Source organism: Cannabis sativa, chromosome 1 (genome assembly GCF_029168945.1).
Source record: "Cannabis sativa cultivar Pink pepper isolate KNU-18-1 chromosome 1, ASM2916894v1, whole genome shotgun sequence".
Classification (NCBI taxonomy): domain Eukaryota; kingdom Viridiplantae; phylum Streptophyta; class Magnoliopsida; order Rosales; family Cannabaceae; genus Cannabis; species Cannabis sativa.
This window is the reverse complement of record NC_083601.1, coordinates 40,038,332-40,059,659: the sequence shown is the minus strand read 5'-3', so window position 1 is coordinate 40,059,659 and position 21,328 is coordinate 40,038,332. Positions and strand designations below refer to the sequence as shown.

The 21,328-nt window shown below is 31.2% G+C and overlaps 3 protein-coding genes and 1 long non-coding RNA gene across 4 annotated transcripts; all 4 read left to right on the top strand.

Moving 5' to 3' along the window:
* Positions 1 to 3,018: 3,018 nt before the first annotated feature.
* On the top strand, positions 3,019 to 4,879 carry LOC133033531 (peroxidase 27-like). Its single transcript, XM_061108353.1, has 4 exons — positions 3,019 to 3,324; positions 3,412 to 3,597; positions 3,810 to 3,975; positions 4,093 to 4,879. Exons 1-4 carry the CDS (start codon positions 3,094 to 3,096, stop codon positions 4,500 to 4,502), a joined length of 993 nt encoding a protein of 330 aa, XP_060964336.1. The 5' UTR covers positions 3,019 to 3,093; the 3' UTR covers positions 4,503 to 4,879.
* Positions 4,880 to 6,706: 1,827 nt separating this feature from the next.
* LOC115707504 (peroxidase 27) lies at positions 6,707 to 8,358 on the top strand. The gene is made up of 4 exons (XM_030635497.2): positions 6,707 to 7,017; positions 7,118 to 7,303; positions 7,393 to 7,558; positions 7,654 to 8,358. The coding sequence occupies exons 1-4, from the start codon at positions 6,793 to 6,795 to the stop codon at positions 8,064 to 8,066; spliced, it is 990 nt and encodes a 329-aa protein (XP_030491357.2). The 5' UTR covers positions 6,707 to 6,792; the 3' UTR covers positions 8,067 to 8,358.
* A 1,783-nt stretch (positions 8,359 to 10,141) lies between these two features.
* LOC133033530 (uncharacterized) lies at positions 10,142 to 14,240 on the top strand. Its single transcript, XR_009685652.1, has 3 exons — positions 10,142 to 10,902; positions 11,935 to 12,032; positions 13,888 to 14,240. It is a non-coding gene; the product is annotated as an uncharacterized LOC133033530 (long non-coding RNA).
* A 5,850-nt stretch (positions 14,241 to 20,090) lies between these two features.
* On the top strand, positions 20,091 to 21,241 carry LOC115704914 (NDR1/HIN1-like protein 26). Its single transcript, XM_030632134.2, has one exon. It carries the CDS (start codon positions 20,411 to 20,413, stop codon positions 21,095 to 21,097), a length of 687 nt encoding a protein of 228 aa, XP_030487994.1. The 5' UTR covers positions 20,091 to 20,410; the 3' UTR covers positions 21,098 to 21,241.
* The last annotated feature ends 87 nt before the right edge of the window (positions 21,242 to 21,328 follow it).

Here is a 21,328-nt window from a genome sequence, read left to right as displayed (position 1 = left end):
ATTGACCTTCTAAATAGTGTCTACATCATACATGCGTGTTTGCTATACTGCCTGCTTATAAGTTGTTGTATATAATTATGATGCATATGACGTATAAGATTGATGAGATTATTTAACTTTAAATCTTATCTAGTCATACCAAATACTATTTTTTAAGAGAGAGATAACACCATTAATACTTAGTCTTAAAGAAATATATATCTTGCATATTTTTTCTTATGATGAAGATGGGCGGAAATATTGGAGCCAACCTTTTCTAATGAACTCTCGATCGCCTTGATTTGGGTGAGACTTGGCCACTTGGGTGTGGTTGAATATACATGTATTATAAAAGTATTATACGTTTAATTTATGTAGATAGTATGACCATTTAACAAGAAATACTAAGGGGTATATTATGGTGCCAAGTACTACAAGAGATAAAATTTCATGTATTTTTCCTAACAATTTTAAAGCGCTATAAAATTAAATTTAAAATTGGAATATAAGAAATATATATCCCCAATGCTTAGAAACTTTCAAGTATACTTGTGGCTGACAGTTTCAAATCATCGGGTTTATACCCAACAGTTTCTAATTACCAGAGATTTCATGGCTTTTAATAAACCCCCAATTCAGATCTAATTAGTTCAAATCATTTCGTCTTTCTCAAAATTTTTCATATTTTAGATCTCTCTATCTCTCAACCGCAAAAATCCTCTCTCGGCTCTCTCGTTCGAACGACAAGAAATACCCACAACCACCTCCGCCACTGAGCCTCAGTCTCTCGCTCCACCTCTCTCTCTCTCTCTCTCTCTCTCTCTCTCTCTCTCTCTCTCTCTCTCTCTCTCTCTCTCTCTCTCTCTCCCCCCCCTTGTCTCTTCTCGTTCTTGGTCCAATTTGCACCACCACCGCCACCCACCTTCGAGCTGACGAGTTCGAGTCGATGACCCAATCGTACCACCAACTGGCCACCTCGCTCTCTCTTGCTCCTCCTCTTCTCTTCTCGTTCACAGTGAAAAATAGGTGAGAGTTTGTTATATTTTTTCCTTTTACATTAGTATTTTCGTTGTGAAAATCTCGCTAATCTTTTGAAAATCCATGACAAAGGAGCGATATATATGGTTGAGTACTTCGTAGTATAATTATTGAGATTTGTCTTCACCGTCAATGGATGGGTGCAAAAATTAATATATATATATATATTTGTAATGAATATATATATTTATTTACTGTATTGAACCAAAATGTGGTGAGATCTGGTTCCATCGGTGAGATATGGTTTCAAATTATAATTTTTTTAAGAATATAGGTGTCTGTTTAAAACGATCGTCTATACTATAAATTTTCGTCTATATTGCTCAGTAATTTTGACGGTTTTGTATTGTTAGGAAAAAGTTTTTTCGATAATTTTTTATCGTCGCCTATTCTACTTAGTTTTCTTGTTGGTGACCGACGGTAATATTTTACCTGATTGTTTAATCCAGCTTTTAGTAGTGCTAGTACCCTCCTCGATATTATCTATAATAGAGCACCTCCAATGGAGATGTAAATAAGTGGTGGAAAGCTAAAATATAGCTCATTTAATAAAAAAATGTGTTTCAATGGTGTGCGAAAAAGTGATGTAAATTTGGTACATAATAAATTTTGTGCTAAATATTTTGACACAACATTTGCTATGATGTAAAATTTACACCACTATACAGTGGCGGACCTAGAATTCAAAGTGAGGGGGGCAAAAGCAAATTTAAAAAGAAAAAAATTGCTTTTGGTGGGATTAAAACTCTTGCCCTCTAACCTATATGCTAAGTAGCTTAACCATTACACCAAAGTCAATATTATGTTGATAAAAATCATCTTTTATTACAAATATACGTTGTAACTAATTAAAATGTATATATATTTTCTTTTCGACGCCCGCCTCGCTTATTCGTGGGTCTGCCCTGCCACAATAAATGTACTACTTTTTCATTTACATTTATGTCATTTGTATTATTTTATTAGTATATTTGACTATGACATTAAATTATGAAATATTTATATTTTTTTTTATTATCTTACATATTAAAATAATAATAAAATTGATTATAAAGTGATTATTAGTTTTTATTTTTTAATAAAACATTAATGAGATATTCAATTTTACATCAAAATTTTATAATTGTGTGCAAGTACAAAGCTAAAGTTTGATTTAAATTTATCTCAAAATAATTTATTGTGCTAAATATAACATAATTTTTATATCTTTCATTACAATTAGGCTGACTTAAAGTAATGATTTTTAAAAAATATACCGCATTGAGCAAAAAATAAATATAAAGTAGACATGGACTGTCCTTACATAAGGTCGGATTGTTACTTTCACTTTCACATGTACAACAAGTACAAGTGTCTGTAACTATAATTGGTCCAAATATGTGACAAAATGATTAAGATTTAAATTATGACTCACATTCGTCAACTAACATATGCGCTTGAATTAATTTATTACTAGCAAGGTCAACTTATCTTTTGGAGTTTCCTACATGGGAAAATTAATTAATATATATGTACACACATATAATTGTTTCTGTCAATTAATTACCTCTGGGAAGAAAGAAAGAAGAAACTCACTTAATAGGCCGCCGGCTCACCTAAGAAAGAGCAATAATGTTGGTAGCTAATATATATCCATCGCTAGAGATAACCACTTAATCTCATTAATTAAGCTAAGGAAGTAGCTCGCTACCAATAAGACATATAATATTGGCTGCATACATTATTAACTAATCATTTTATAATTAAAATATTCATCCTTCTCATCTTAGCTAATATATATACATAGTTTTTCTGAACAATCCAACAACAGATAATACTAAAAGAACAGGAACTTCGGCTAATTATTTCATAATCATCTTTGACAGAGAATTAACACATATAAAAATAAGTATTGCCACATGGCCATGCATAGACAGCTATGCCTGATGTTATTACACATGCTTGTTAGTTTATTTGGTCCAATAATTACTATAAATTGGTGCCTAAGCTCAACAGTGTTTCATGTACTAGCTTAGCATTAGTCATCAAACAAATATAGTTTTCATCTTTCATTTCTCAGTTTGAGTAATTAATAAGATGGCTAGCCAAAAAGTTCTATTATGTTTTGCTCTACAATTGATTTTCGTACTCTCTGCCTTTCACCACACTGCAAACGCTCAAGCACAGGGATTGAAAGTTGGATTCTATGCAAATACATGCCCAAAAGCAGAGACTATTGTAACGCAAATCATATTTCAAACTATGGCAGTAGCACCATCACTTGGTGCCCCTCTAATGAGAATGCATTTTCATGATTGTTTTGTTAGGGTGAGTTTAATAATAATTTTTAAATATATTGCTCTATATATGTACATACAGATTAATATAATTGCTATTTTTAATTTTTTACCACAGGGTTGTGAAGGTTCAGTGCTGTTGAATTCCGCCACTAACCAGTCCGAGAAATTTGCCACGCCTAATTTGAGCCTTCGTGGTTTCCAAATTATTGACAAAATTAAGGTTGCATTAGAAAAAGAGTGTCCTGGAGTGGTTTCGTGCGCCGATGTATTGGCCTTAGCAGCCAGGGATTCGGTGGCTGCGGTAAGGCTTTTGTAATAGCCTATATATATAATTAATTAATTCTCTCTCTCTCTCTCTCTCTCTCTCTCTCTCTCTCTCTCTCTCTCTCTCTCTCTCTCTCCAAATATATGGCATAAATTAAGTACGTACGCAACATGTATATTAAATATGTAATGATATCTTACGTATACACTCACATTTTTATTTATTTATACATCTAAAATGTATTTCAGTTGAATGGACCAACCTGGGCAGTTGAAACTGGAAGAAGAGACGGTGTAGTTTCGAATATAACTGAGGCCCTCTTTGGCCTTCCTGCACCTTTTTCAAACATTACTACGCTAAAAAATGACTTCACAAGCAGAGGTTTAAGCGTAAAAGACTTAGCAGTGCTCTCAGGTACTAATACTACACTACGAATAAAATAATAAATAATCACATTAAATAATATCAAAGACTTAGCTAGTTTGGATATTTTTCTTATATTTAATTAATTATTACTAATACTATATTAAGGTGGACACACCATTGGAACTTCACACTGCACTGCCTTCAACAACCGTCTTTACAACTTCACCGGAAACGGCGATACCGACCCCAGCTTGGATTCTGAGTACATTGACAAACTTAAGATGAAGTGCAAGCCTGCTGATCAGACCACATTAGTGGAGATGGACCCAGGAAGTTTCAAGACCTTTGATGTTGAATACTTCAGCCTCGTGGCCAAGAGAAGAGGTCTCTTCACATCAGATGCTGCGCTTCTTGACGACAGTGAGACTAAGGCTTACGTTGTGAATCACGCCACAGCCTCCGGAACAGCCACTTTCTTCAAGGACTTTGGTGTTTCCATGGTCAACATGGGAAGGGTTGGAGTTCTCACCGGTTCAGCTGGTGAAATCAGGAAGGTCTGCACCAAGATTAACTAATATGCCAGTGATGATCTTCTAGCATTTTGTTTGATTTAAAGTACTTGGATGCCGTATTTTTGTCAAGTACAAGCGACTCTTCTGTCTGTATAGGTTGCAGTTGAAATTTGCATCTGATCAGTTTCTTTATTTATTATTTTGAAAAATAAGTTCCGTATTTTTGCGTGTACGTACATTTGAAGGTTCGAAATGAACCATGGGGATGAGTTTCCAGATCGATCATGTGATGCGTTCAAATCCTTTGCTTGAACAATAATATTGATTTGTACTAGGTACTTCCCATTGCATCATTCATAAAAAAGTGTACTATATTTCTAGTCTATGTAATAAGAGATCATATGTATATGTAATGAAATAATTTCTCGGCATTTTCTTTTTCTTTATTTTGGGGGGTGAGCCAAATAATATTGATGGCGCCGTCTATCAATTATTAAATTATTAATTAATAAAACTCATATTTAAATAAAAAAATTGCAGGACTACTTTAAGTTATTAAATACTACAAGATATAATATATTAGTTATTGGTACAATTAACATTATAACTAATTATAACATTTTAAAAGAAAAAAAAAAAACTAATTATAACTATGCTTATTTAAATAAGAAATAAGGCTTACAGCTCAAATAAATTAATGTTGATGAGGCACGTAAACATGATGAATGAAAATCATACGTATCCCACGTGGCTTATGATGCGCACACCTTGTTTAGAAATAATAACAAATCAAGCGCGAGGAATATTCCAATAATTATAATATATTAGTGTACTCTTAGAATAACTTAAAAATTGAAAAACGTTTATGTTGAAGGGAGAAATAAGCCAATTAATATATAATTACATGAAAGTATACATAAAATTAGTGATACATATACATATGGCACATGTGCTTCGGATACCATCAAAACAAATTGATGTTAAAAAACAGAAATGAGCTCCTTTAAGTTTTAACGGTGCATGTAGCTATAGCTTACGGCATGGATGGTTTTTTCTTTTTTGAAATCAGGCATGGATGGTTTTGAAAGCTGCGTATATATGTTTCATTGTACAAAACTAATTAACGGTAGAATTCAGTCATTATATATACAGATTCAGCCCAAATAAGCGCTATATAAATTATGCATATAATCTATTCAACGTTTACCTTGGGTCCTGGGATGGATGGATCTAAGCCTAATTCTGCTGTATTAAAATGTTAAGGTTGTGTCATTCGTTCATCTGATCCTTAGCATGGGGCTTGACATGATCATTGGGCTTAATGTTTTGGGCTTATTGGGCATAAGACACATACTTTAATGACCCCTTTTTTTCATCTTACACTTTGGTTTTTTTTCTAAGTAGAGTAGTGTAGAGTAGCCAATAACCATGGTTGAATCATTCAAATGGCAACAACTTTTCAAATGGTCCTTATCCACCAAACATGATAACAAACGCACCTATATATAATTTTTGCTTTTGGAAATTTAAAGTGTTATAATTATTTTTTTTTAGAATAAAAATAAAAATCTGTTTCCTAATTTTTATTTTTATTTTTTAAGGAAGAGAGTAAGTAAATTGAGAGATTAAAGAAAGTGCGGAAATATGATGATAGAAAAAATAAAATGAGTATTTTTTAAAAGTGACAAAATATATTATAATTACAAAATGTTTAAATAAATTTTAAAAGTAATTTATTGTTGTTTTTAAAATTTAATTTTTAAGATATTTTATTTTTTTAATTTGAAAAATTGAATATTGTTTAAATAATGATTAAGTAGAAAAGAAAAAACAACAACAATTTAAGTAGAGAGAACAATTATGTTGGTGGCTAATATCCATCACAACAGGTGTTTTATGCATTATATGAGGTGATGATTGGGGTCCACTTGATCTACAATATTAATTAAACTACGAACATATTATTGGTCGATCGCACATATTATTAACAAAAAAATTTATAATTAAAATATTTCTTGGTCTTATCTTGGCTAGAATATACATCAATATTTTCCAACAAGTCCAACAAGTAATACTAAAGAACAGTAATTTCGCCTAATTATTAGATAGCCATTTATGACAAAATTATATAATATGAAAAAAAATCTATAAATAAAAAAAGTATTGCCATATGGCCAAGCAAAGACAGCTATGCGTAATGTTCGTGACAAATGTTTGTTTATTCACTCCAAATTACTATAAATTGGTGCTCAAACTAAGTGTTTGATGTACTAAGCTAATTAACATTTATAGGTTATATCAAACAACTATATATAGAGTTTCCATCGTTAATTTCTCTGTTTGAGTAATTAAAATGGCAAGTCAAAAGGTTTTAATATGTTTCGCTTTACAATTGATTTTCGTATTCTCAGTCCTTCACCACACAGCAAACGCTCAGGGATTGAAAGTTGGGTTCTATAAAAATACATGCCCAAAAGCAGAGGCAATTGTAGCACAAATCACACACGACACTGTGAAAGTTGCACCCACATTGGCTGCCCCTTTGATGAGAATGCATTATCATGATTGTTTTGTTAGGGTGAGAATACTATTAAATATATAATTAATTAAAATATTTAATTTCAGCAAATTATTATCTAATAATATATATTAATTAATTAACTAAATTTTTACTGCAGGGTTGTGAAGGTTCATTGTTGTTGAATTCAGCCACCAATCAGTCTGAGAAGTTCGCCACTCCTAATTTGAGCCTTCGAGGTTTCCAAATTATTGATAAAATCAAGACTGCGTTAGAAAAGGAGTGCCCACAAGTGGTTTCGTGTGCTGACATAGTGGCCCTTGTTGCCAGGGATTCAGTTGCGGCCGTAAGAATTAATTTCGTAACTTAAACATAACATTTCGTAAATTAAATTTGATAAAAATATATTTATCTGAAAACATATTATATATTTAGTTGAATGGACCAACCTGGGAAGTTGAAACTGGAAGAAGAGACGGAAGAGTTTCGAATATAACTGAGGCCTTAAGACAACTAGTTCCACCTTTCGCCAATATCACTGCGCTAAGAACTGCCTTTTCAACCAGGGGTTTAAGTGCAAAAGACATAGCAGTGCTCTCAGGTACTACAACTAATGGTAATTATAAATTAATAACAATAATTTCATTGAATATTATAGTGTATAATACAATATTTATGTCATAATTAATTAATCAGGTGCACACACCATTGGAACTTCACACTGCACTGCCTTCAACAACCGTCTATACAACTTCACCGGAAAAGGTGATACCGACCCAACATTAGATTCAGAGTACATTGATGAACTTAAAAAGAAGTGCAAGCCTGCTGACCGGACTACATTGGTGGAGATGGACCCAGGAAGTTTCAAGACCTTTGATGTTAAATACTTCCAAGTGGTGGCCAAGAGAAGGGGTCTCTTCTCATCAGACTCTGCACTTCTCGACGACAGTGAGACTAAAACTTATGTTCTGAGCCACGCATCTAGCTCTGGAACATCCTCTTTCTTTAAAGATTTCGGTGTTTCCATGGTCAACATGGGAAGGCTTGGAGTTCTCACTGGATCAGCTGGTGAAATTAGGAAGGTCTGCTCCGCGGTTAATTACTAAATTAACCCATTTCTTCTCTAGCTAGCATTTGGCTTATATTATTAGTTTGAAGTTCTTTTGCTGCCTTACTAGTTTGGTTAAGTACAAGCGACTCATCAATGGATGAGTCATCAAGGTCTGGTTAGGTTGCAATTAAATAAGTCCACATCTTCGGGTCGAATTTTCTTTGCTCAGTTTCTAATATTTTCTCAGAAAAATAAGTTTTCGTTTATTGGTTTATCGTTTGGAGGTCTAAGGCGTTTAAAATCAAATCCGTTGCTTGAACAATAATTTGACCTGATCTATATCTTAATCCAATTGTCAAAAGTGTATTATATTTATATATAATATATGTAATGATAAATAGATCATAAATGAAGTAAGTATGATATTTGGTAATTCATTTTCTTGACTCTTCTCTTTCAGATCAGATATACTCGTAAAGGTTTTTTATTTTTTCTAATAATATGAGACTCTTTAACCGTTACTTTTCGAGCAATAAAAATAATACTTTATAACTTATTAATTGATCAGACCATTTCAATAATTAGAGTATTAAACTTCTAATTAAGGCTGTACGTGCTCATTAATTTTATTGATACTTGAGTGCAGTTATGATTAAATTTTTTACTACTGCATGCTGGGGTGCGGTTAAGCAATATAAATATTAAAAAATTGCAATATTCACATCATTCCATATATACATAATTTTAATATTTTATATATTATCATAGAACATAAGTTAACAAAAGTTGTTTAATATAAAATAGGTATATATATATATTATATGTTGGATGATTATGACGATGCTTCTGTTGAATTTTTATTTCTCTATGTATTATCAAAACCAGGACAAAAAAAATTAAACTTATTATGGTCAACGGCAATATTTTCACAGCACCTAGATACAGTCTACGGTTTACACGAGTTAAAGAATATGAAATTAACCATATATGTAATTAAAATTTTCTCTTAACCACATTATTTTGCAGCCTTAAAGTTTTTATCAATTCACATGTGGAACCCACACCACGTGCCCTCACCCCAACTCATTGTCTTACTATATTTGCTAAAAATTTGTTTCTATGATCCACTATATATACCTCATATTGTGGCTATATGGATGAGATATTGAGATTGCTAATTGGGACGTCGCTGACATGGGGCGGTTGTAATATACTTTATCAATGAATGTTTGTCCTTACTTTCTGAGAAATAAAAAAATATCTAAAAATTATCATTTCAAAATTTTCTAAGAAAAATAATGCTAATGATTAGGGGTGTGCATAAATCGATCCAATCCAATGAGAACCGATCGACCCAATTACAACCGACCGCTAAACATTGGATATCCAATTGTCATCGGATCGGATTGGATGTTATTTTTAAATATCCAATTGGATCGAATTGGATGGTGGATGAGGTGTCCAAAAATCCAATACATTTAACATCCAATCGAACTATTTAGTATTTTCATTTAGTTTGGATGAGTAATTAGATTTTATATTGTTATACGTTAAATCTATATGTATATATGAAAATTAACATTAAAGTTTTACTTTTTTGTTCTTGGATTGAATGGATCCAGTCCAATCAAATACATACTGGATCTAAAAATTTTGATTGGATCCGGTCCGATCCAAAAAATACTAAGTCTAAAATATTACATAAATCCAAATTAAACAAATAAATATATATGAAATACATCCAATGGATAGAACTGATCAAATCCAGCATCCAATGGATGTTGGATCGATTAGATGACGAAATTAATTGGATCGGAGCGGATGGTAAAATCTAACATCCAATATATAATTGGATCGAATCTGGATAGGCCTAAAAACATTGGATGTGATCCAATGAACACACTACTAATGATATACGTGAATCTCAAGTTGTACCCTCAAAACTAACTATATATATCATAATATTAACTTTATAATATATTGGACAATATTGTTTGGTTTCACATGGATTAATGCACGCCCTACTCCATTTGGATATATACTGAAAAGTCGTATTTTTGTAAATGTCAGTTATATATAAGAAAATATAAAACTGTATGCGTGTGCAGCAATCACTACTACAAAAAGGAAATTTAGCAACAGTTATGTAGCAACACTACAAACAAAAGTGTTACTAAATATGCTATTTTTTTAATTATAAAGACTTGTTTGAAAAAAGTGTTGCCAAATCTCTATTTAGTTAGATTTTTCATTTATTTATTTATTTTAGTAGTTTATTAAAAATATCAAGTACAACACTTCTAAATAAGCGATGCGATTTCAATTTACACCATTAAAATAGCAACAGTTTTTATAAAAGTGTGTCTAATGATATTTTTAAGTAATTTTTTTTCTAGTAATAATTAATAATAATATATTTTTTAAAAACTAAATTAAGAACACGTACTCAAGTACATATTCTAATAACTGCTCATACTTCTTTCGTGCTAAATTTCCCATTCCTGCGCATAAAGAACTTGGTTTCCTCTGGTTTTCTTTATGCTGCTGGTAAGCTCTTTTGAAAGTTTTCAAAGCTTCATCCTCACTCTCCCATCAGAATTGAAGGTGATCTTCTTTAGAAAGGTTGAAAGGTCACTCCCATTCAACCCTTCTCTGGTTTTTAAACTTTTTCTTATTTTCTCGTATGTCGTATGCTTAGGGTGTTCTACTTTTTAGTTGAAAATTGTAAGTTTAATATTTATAATGATTACTTATAATTTTTACTAACCATGGTTCAAAGAGACAGTGCTTCTATATTTTACGAGGACTATTGAGGAAAGAAGAACAAATTAAATTTAAAGAATGAGAGACAATAGAGCAGAGTAAATTTCAAACCAATTAAACTAAGCAAGGTAAACCCTTAAGAATAAAGCTCTATATATCAACTTTTTCTTGTCGAAGTTATAAATTTAGGACTATTTGAATTTCTTTTTACACAACAACCATTTTGGATTTTAATTATGTTTTAGTTTCTGCATTTATTTTTCTTAATAATTAATTAATTATTTTTCTCCATGATTCATTGATCATTGTATGATTAATTGATTACCTCATTTTTTTTCTTAAAATTGTTCTATTTGATGTATCTATTAGTTGCTTTCAATATATACATATGATTGACTTACCAGGTACTTTTCTTATAAGCAACATTCATTTATTCAATTTTTGAAAGTAAATGCATTTTCCATGGCGGCTTCACTTGACTATTAGTCGTCCATTTTATGCAAAATAATGTGTCTAAATTCTAATAGTGAAATTTATTATAATCTAGTGTTTTGATGGATGACTTGTTTCCTACTTTTTGTTCAATAAAGAAGTCATTCTAGTTCTTTATTTAATATCCATCGAAATGTGCCCTTGGATCATGTTAGATTAGGAATGACTTTTTCTAGCGTATTATGTTCTTAAGTACAATATATTGGCTTACCATTAATGTGGTAACATGTCCACTAGATTTCATACTGTCAAATGGTAAGTAATACATAGTAGCTAAAAGTACTCAGCAAACTGAACTATCAAAAGGCTGAATTAACTATTTCATCCATTAGAGATGGCTTTCTCTAATGAAATCTCAATATTAGTTCATGTAATCATAACAAAAATCAATATCTATCAATAGGTTCAACATTATAATTTAAAACTAAGAAATACACTCATATAATCTATGAAAATAATTTTTTTGTGAGAAGTGTCAATAATATATCAAATGAAATAAAAAAAATGGCATCTTGACCATTTATGCTTAACAAGCCTACTTGAATATTATTTTCTAGTTGATTTATATTTTCTTCGTACTTTGTTCTTTAATTAATTTAGTCTCATTATCTTTTCTTTTGTTTTCTATGAAAAGAAAATTATATTAAACTGAAAATTTCTAAAAACAGGGCACAAGAAAACAAGTTCAAGAGGATATGATATAATCCACCTCCACAGAGTTCAGAAAAATCAAAGAAAGACACAACAAAGCCCATGCAGCAAGCTTGTGAGCATTTACATTAAGAACTCTATATTATCTTGGTATATATGCTTGTTGAATGTTGTTTCAATATGGTCTTCATCAGTCTAAGTGGTAGCATGGTATTATAATTTATACATTTTTAGAAATTGAAAGATGGACAAGGATAGAATTCTAATTATGAAAGAAACATAGAAGTTGTAATTGAGAGATTGATAATTATAGTAAGGAGCTAAGTTAATTTGCTTCATATAACATTCTAGATTGTGTTATTGATCAGGGAACAAACACTTAAGGGATAGAAGGTGAGGAGCTCTAAACCTGAAATTTTGTTAAGTATTGTGAAATAAATTCATAAAAGAAATAAGCATATACTAGTTGAAGTAAATTTATAAGGTTTAGATAATACTTAAGATTTTTAATTTTCTTAGAGTACTACGTGATTGGCCACTCATTGAAATGACATAAGAACCCCAAGCTTACTAGAACTGTGAATCGAACCTCCTCCTAATATAAGTTTCCTCTGTTTCTAATTTTATTTAAAAAGAAGTATATTTTTGCACCATGTTGAAAAATAGGTGAATTTCTTTCTTTGTGATTATGCAACTTGTTTTAATTTCTCTATTTATTATGTATTTACACATATAGTTCAAGTCTTAGTCGAAGAAATATATTTCTTTCGTCAAAATATATTTAAATAATATACATACTTGTGTGCACTGTCTTTTTGACTTTTTTTGTGTATAATAACTCACCTAGTGTCGATTATCTTATTGAGGAACATTACGATTTGTTGCAATGATCTATTATAAGACGGCATGTCGAGTGATTCTTAGAACGTGCATGTCGAGTGGTCCTTGTAGCATGCATGCTTAGTGACTCTCGTAGCATGCATATTAAGTGGTTCTCGTACGATGCCTGATGAGTGACCCTTGTAGCTTGCATGCCGAGTGGTCCTCATAGCATGTATGTCGAGTGACTCTTGTAGCATACATGCTTTGTAGCATGCATGTCGAGTGGTACTCGTAGCATGCATGTCAAGTGTAGCGTGCATACTGAGTGGCCCTTGTAGCATGCATGTCGAGTGACTCTGCCAACATGCATGTTGAGTCACTCTTGCAGCATTCATCTTGAGAGTGACTCTTGCAACATACATGCCAAATGACCCTTGTGGCATGCATGTTGAGTGACCCTCATGAGCATGCATATCGAGTGGCTCGTGAGCTATATATATATACATGCCAAGTGTGTATAGTCATACCTAACTTTGGAGGCTAATCTCGCTAATCTTTAGAATAAATCATTAGCTGATCTCGAAAATTGTCTTTGCTAACTTTTGGGGTTAACCTACACACATACATATATCTTACTTTTTTTCAATTCTTCAATCATATATTTTTACTATTATCTTTAAAAAATTATAATTATAATTTTTATTTTTATTTCACATATTTATATATTTAATAAATAATTTTAATTTATTCTCATATATTTATTTATGTTACCAAAAATTTATATTTTTCTTTTCTATAAAAATAGATATAGTTTTTTTATTAATGTAGAAAAGAAATTTTTGTCTCCCACTGTAGATATATATATCTTTTACTGGTTGATCTAAATAATTTATCTCTAATAGTAATATGTATTGTACGTTATAGTCAAACTTATTATGGTAATTGATCCCAATGTTTGTACTGTGGCAAATATTAAAGTAAAATTTCTAGCAATGACAGATTAAAAATGTATGCTATGATGAGATATTTTTATATGTACTAAACATGAAATCAGATTTAATTATACTTGATTCCAGATTTAATATTCTTTTAATGCATGTATATCACTATATAAGTTACTAATAATAAATATATTTTTTTTTGTGCAGTGCCAGTGATTCGGATGGACTAATTGCAGTTTGATGAAGAGAGTGGACAACACATTATTTCTATGAATTTTTTGTTTTTATTTCATTTAATTGTCTTGCAAATCAAAGTGATAAATTAGAAATTCACATTGTCGATATACACAATTTGACATATTTACTGTCTTCATTGTAATAGTTTATGTAGAGCTTTGTAATACTTAAATAATTTTGTATTAATTTTAAATTATGTTCTATAACTTTTACATTTAATGCGAAAAAATTTATGCAAATTCTATTTGATGTACGTATTTGATTTTTTATTTATTGTTTTTTTTATATATATATATTGGGTGGCAATACTAATACTAATGTATGCTCGGTGAAAAATTCAAATTTAATTATATAATAATTTTTATAATACAACACTTAAAGAAAAAGTGTTGTTGTATGCTATATTCCATATTGCAACGTTTTTTAAAAAAGTGTTAGCTATATATGTTTACAAAAGCATTAAAAACTATCTTAAGACAACACTTATACAAGTGTTGTCTTATGTTCTTATCTTTTGGCAGCGGTCTAGGAGGCAACACTTTTAAAAGTGTTGCTATTTAGATTTACATAGTTAAAAAAAAGTGTTGCCAAACATCATTTTTCTAGTAGTGAATAGAAACTCGTTTTGCAGTGACAAAACAGAACAGACAGAATATAAAATATTTGCAGAAAAATAAATAACTTGACACAAGAGATTTATACGTGGTATCAGTGTTCTCCCGAACACTATTAGTCCACGGGGCCATGCCCAGAGAATGAAATCAATTAATAAAGTATCAAAATTACAAAGACAATTGACTTAAACAAGTTTAGACTCCCTCTAAAGTATTGCCGCAATCCTTCGTAATCCACTTTATGAATCTGACTTCTTGAAACACCTTCAAGCCCAAACTCCCTTCGTCTTTGAAGTGTGAGTGCTTACTTCCTCTCGAAGTAAGGCTTCAACAAGTCTTCTCCCGAAGACCAAGTGCTTACTTCCTCCCGAAGTAAGGCTTTATCAAGTCTTCTCCCGAAGACCAATCTCTTGTTCAGTCAAGTAGTTCTTCACAACCTCTAGGACAGAGTAAGAATAGAAATAGACGACTAGAACCTAGATGAACAACTAGGCTCTCACAACTCTCTTATCTCAAATAAGATAAGTGCAAAAAATGATTAATGGAAGAGCTTATTCGAATGAATGCTCTCTAGGCTCTATTTATAGAACATAGAAACCTTAGAAACAGTCACAGGATCGAATTTACAGCTGTACAAAAACTTTCCTAAGAAATTAACACGATCTGCAGTATCAGATTCGGATGCTGACGCAACAGATCAGACCAGAAATGGGAAATTTGCTATAATCGGGTCCGATCCTCTATTAATGCTTCGATTCACACTTAAAAAGCAGATTACATATTCTGATTGTATCAAGATACAATCAAAATCAATAAGGAAAAGTCAATAATCAAAGTTTGTCTAAAAAAGACAACTTTCCAAAAGAGAATTTCTTCTCTTTTAAGAAGTTTCCAAACAAAGGAAAGTTCAGCTGAAAAGTGCAATTTTCCTAACAAGGAAAATAGCAACTACAAACCGAATAAACAAGGTAAGAAATCGGTTATGAATGCACAAGAATCTTATCATAAAAGAAAAATATTTTGTCAACTAACTTGCCAAAAAAAGACTTTACATATACCATTTATTAGTTTTAAGGTAAAACCCCATAATTTTATCATAGTATCCAAATTTTTAAGAATTTTCAATCCACATTATATAGTTAAGCTAAAATTGGTTAATTAATAGAAAAAAAAAAATAGTCAATCCACTACAAGAAATGTCACTTTTACCAAAGACATTCGCTATCATTTGGTAAAAGTTAGCATTTTGCAAACCTGCGCTGGCAAAGAGATCAAAGTTTTACCAGCGTACATTTGCAGTGCCTAAAATCTAACTTTTACCAGCACATTTATATGCTGAAAAAAGTCTTTTTTGCCAGCGCTTTTCATTTTATGCTTGCAAAAGTTCTAATACTAACATTGATTTGCCAACCCCCTTTTGCTAACACATCATAGATAAATTCTATTTTACCAGCGCAATTAATACTAACTTTTACTTAAAAGTGACATGTCTTGTAGTAATCTTGAGGAAGAATACTGGACAAAAATATAAAAAATATTAAGATAGAACTATATAATTCTTATCTTAATACAAACTAAAATTAGATCTATTATTACTTTTATTAAAATTAAGAGATAATATTTTAGACCCGTAACTAAAGGAAACTGTACAGCACCAGATAAAATCAACCAATTATATGTCATGACTCCACAATGCACGTTATGTATATTTTATTTTATATAACAAAAAAATGAAAGCGCTCAACATGGACATGTTACCAAGTACCAACACACAACCCCGTTTCCAACGTGGTATATATGTTGGATCAGTAATTTAGTAGTGTATAAAATTAATTAACAGATGTGTGGTTAGAGCTTTTATACGAATCTACTGTACAGTCTGTACATTAGTGATAATATACATAGATCGGGTTCTGGGCTGAGTTGGGGTCAGAGATTCGAGCACGGAGTCAAGGTCGATTCGAGAGGCGGGAGTCGAACCCCGATTGAGTCTGAGTTGAAGTCAGAGTCCAAATTCAATCTAGGGTTTGAGGCGAGTAGCGCCGGTCCGAGTTAAGGTCTGGGCCAGGAGCTAGGGGCGGCAATGGGTCGAAATTGGGATAACAATTTTATAAATTTATTTTTATTAATTAGAGAGACAAGTTTTGACCCTTATATTTTCTTTTTTAATTGATTATTTATAACTAAATTTAATTACAATATTTTTGACATTGACCTTTGTATTTTATTTAATTCAGTAGTTTAAAATTAATAATGTAAAAGTTTATGACGTCCACGAGACCTTTATTTATATATATTTATAATAAAAATAAATAAAAAATTTCACGGAGCAAACAGAATTATTTTGTTCTAATAAAAATTAATCCTCTTTTATTACCACAAAAAATCAAAAAGTTTAAAGTCAATGAATTAATTAAATTTGAGCTTTCGTATCATGATAGTCTTTTTTCTTTAATTGGTCCGCGGGTATAATATTATACAATATGGAGATAGTTGAAAATTGATCATGAGTAGTTAAAAAATTATTATAAGATCAATAACAGATATAACATATATAAATATGTACTTGTATTATATGTAAAAATTAATATTCATTTTAAAATATATATAAATATACGAGCGAGATTGGTGTAGGTACATGTATTATATAATTAATATAATAGTGTTTACACGATGAACAACTAAATTATTACTAACTCTAGCAAAGCTGTTAGAGTATATTACGGGAATAATATTGTTCATTTGACATGCATTAAAAGATCGCAATCCCGTAATTAATACATGACTGTATAGCAAATTAATGAAAAATATATATAATTTCTTATGATCATCATTTTTTTTTTTTTAAAAAAAAAAATATCTCATGAATCATGATCATCTAGTAATTACTTATGATCTATATATATATATATATCACTTCTTATATGTACTTGATAACAAATTAGAGAAACGGAATTAATGCAGTTGGCATAGTAGTACGTACTTATAGTATATATGCCTTAATTAATTACCAGTCACGTACGTAGAGACGTTTTATCTATATAAAATTAAACTGCATGTACGTAGTAGGAGGGGGCAAATTTTCTTTTATATTGTATCAAATTAATTAATTAACGTCAATTATTGGTTTATTCATTGAATTGATCATTAAGTAGAGTTAACTTCTACACATATACATATGCTTGGTTCGAAAAGTCAAATATTTAAAACTTATAAAACAGATAAATATTTTGTTAGAATTTAAAATAAGATCCATAGTTCAATTGATAAAAGAAAAAAATAACTTATTCATCTTATATATTTCTACCTATTAATAATGTAGTGATATTTGAAAGAATTTCAAGTCCCAAATAAAAAGTTAAAAGGGAGAATGGAAGTTTTTAATTCGACTCTAATATCATGATATATCTTGAAATTATATACATTCAGTCCTATTTCAAAATTAATTAATAAAAAAAATATCATATTCATTTTATATATAGTATATTGTTTTCACAGCAACTTATACTAAATTTCTACAATTTACCTTAGTTTCAAGTAAACGATCGATGACGTACATGAGTTCGGTTATTATGGAAAATTAATTAGTTCATATAAATTTTGTTTTGAGGGAGCAATAATAGCAGCTTAATAATTTATTGATTAGGTAAAACACACGCGCGAGACCTCCATGTGATGTGACCAAATATATAAAAGCTGCATATTTGGTTGGTGCGTGGCTGGACACTCTATCAATCTAGTTTGTATAGTAGATGGCCACGCGTCTAAGTAAATATATTTAATATATTATGGTTTCCAAATTCATGCACGTCCAAAAAGGAAACTTATTATTATATTGTTCATCTTAAGTATACTAGTTTTATAGACATGACTTTTTGTGTAATAATTAATAAATCATTTTCGTAATTCATTGCAGTCAACCGTATAAGGAAATAGTTTATTAAGTACAACAGCTAGTCCGGTCCCTGCATGCAGCATAGTGGCTAATATATTATGGATTTTTGTACCAACAAAAACAAAAATTAGTTATCTCATGTCTCTACTTTAAATTAATACACCCATGTGTAACAAACAATAATTCCAACTTATTCTATTAACAGATTACGCAACTTCTTGATTTGATTCGATTATTATTTCATGAAAACCTTTTTTCTTTTCTTTTTAAATTGCTCTCATCGATCTTATTATATATAAAAACGAAAGAATTCATTGAGGAACTGATATCAACAACATTTTTAAGAATAATTAACATCTTCTAATGACCACGTACTTAGGTACATACATGGTATTTATAAAATTTATTCGACCAAACATCACTCGTAAGATTTTGCAACACGCATGTAATTAGTGACCGGGAATATATTAACCGGCCCAATCCAAAAGCCTGTGACTACGCCAGTCCAATGAATAATTTGGGCCACACAAGCTATCTACTAAGATTTTGAAGTTGGGCCTTAATGATTCCCTTGCCCAACGCCTAACTGGATCTATGCCCAATCAAACCCTCCACCATATTGGTTGATGGGCCACGCCTATATATCGAAGACACGTGGGTCCACTAATGGACTGCAAAATAAGGGCAAAATAAGCCTCTTCACTCCAAAAAAAGAGAAAAACCTCTTGTCTCTTCACTCAAACATGGATCTTGAAAATTAATAAAAAATTGATGATTTCAAATATTTATGTATTTATACTAAACAAAAACATTTTATTAGGTGTATAGCACTTAATTATATATAGTGAAATTTGATTGGTGTACATATCATGTTTCACATAATTAATTTGAAATTATTATATGTGGGATCGCTTTTAAATTAAACCAATAACCATACATATATATTCTAGGATGTTATGCATAATTAAGGATACTTTATAGCAATATACTAGAGCTTATAATTACCTTGTTCACTTTTCAGGGATTGGAAATGACTTACTTGGATTGGTATGGTAGCTAGACTAGCGATCATTATCTTGCTTCTATAATATGATTACAAGAGACCGATCACTTAAACATCTTGCTTCCACTCTCTACTCTATGATTAAGATGATTGGTGTTTATTTTTTTTTCAACAATGAACATTCATTGAAAATACAAATTGAGTTTAATGAGAAAATATCCATTCAAATTAATTCACCATTCACCTTGACTGCAAGAAGTGCTAATTTATATATACAATAAACATAAATTAGAGATGCATGCTTCAAAAAAATTGAATATAGTCTAAAAAAGATCTGAAGTACTAAAATGATCTCTTAGAGAATGTAATAGGTAATCCACTCACAAGTTACAGCTACAAAATTTGCTTTCTGCTAATAATTCACTAACTATATTATCTGAAAAAGATGTGAATAACTAAAATTGCTTACTTAAACTATCGTGTTTTCTTTCTTTAGTCTAAATTTTGGGTGGAGGCCGGAACAGTCGAACGTATTCTTAGCCCGTAAAATTTCTCACACTATAATTACTTTGATGAACCTAATCTCTATATGTTTAATAAGTTTGATCATAAATAAAAGATAAAAATAAGAATAATGACGAGTTAATTAATCATCACACTTGTAAAATTACAGACGTTATGCACTTTATGTAAAGTGACTTTAACGCATCATTTTGCGTAGGTATGTATCCAAAAACAACGATGTAATGTACATATTCATATATGCTTATTCCTTTCTTTCCCATGCAAAATACCTAAACTCCTTCATCGTCTCATCTCCATTCTCCTTCAAGGCTCCACCATTCTTATAATATTGACATACATAAAACCATAAAACTCTATAAACACTACTCTATTTGCATGCATTAAATCACTTCAAATAAACTCTACTTATCCAAAAAAAAATATCAAAATTGATCCAACTCCTCAATCCAAAAAAAAATGTACTCTACTCCGGACCGTTTACCGATCCAAAGGAACAATAGGGAGAACCAACCCCAACCCTTGAAGCGCCACCACACCGCTCGCTACTACGTCCACCGAGTCCATGAGAGCCTCTCTACACGGGTCTCCAAAATGATCTGCGCCATTTTCTTGAGTCTTCTTCTTATAGTTGGTATCATCTCTTTCATACTGTGGCTTAGCCTACGCCCCCACCGCCCAAGATTTCACATTCACGAATTTTCGGTTCCGGGTTTGGGCCAAGATACCGGGTTCGAAAATGCCCGAATAACCTTCAACGCATCTGCCCGTAACTCCAATCACAACATAGGGATACGTTATGATTCGATGGACGGGTCGGTTTACTACCGAGATCAGAAGATCGGGTCGACTCCACTTATAATGGAACCGTTTTACCAAGAGCCTAAGAGCACTAGGCTCATAAACGCTGCGTTTAGTGGGGCCACGTTGACCGTCAACAGCCAGCGATGGAGGGAATTCATGAACGATCGTGCCAAAGGAACGGTTGTGTTTCGTCTAGAATTGACGTCCACGATTAGATTTAGAGTGTCGTCGTGGGAGAGTAAGCGCCATCGGATGTATGCCAACTGTGATGTGGATGTGGGCCCCGATGGCCTTATCTTGAAAATTTCCAAGGATAGGAGATGCCCCGTCTATTTCGCTTGATCATTTTCCACCTTTTTCTTTCTCTCTTTTGTATTTATAAATTGGGTTTCAATTAATTTGTTTCATTTGCTCTCTAATATGCATTCACTTTGTAATTTTTTTAAATAGCTATATATTATTATATATAATTTCTAACTTCGATCAGACTTTATTTTACGGTGGATAGTGATAAAGAATTAAAGATGTTTCTGAACATGAGGTGAAAAATCACAAATCACTTACTTATTGTTT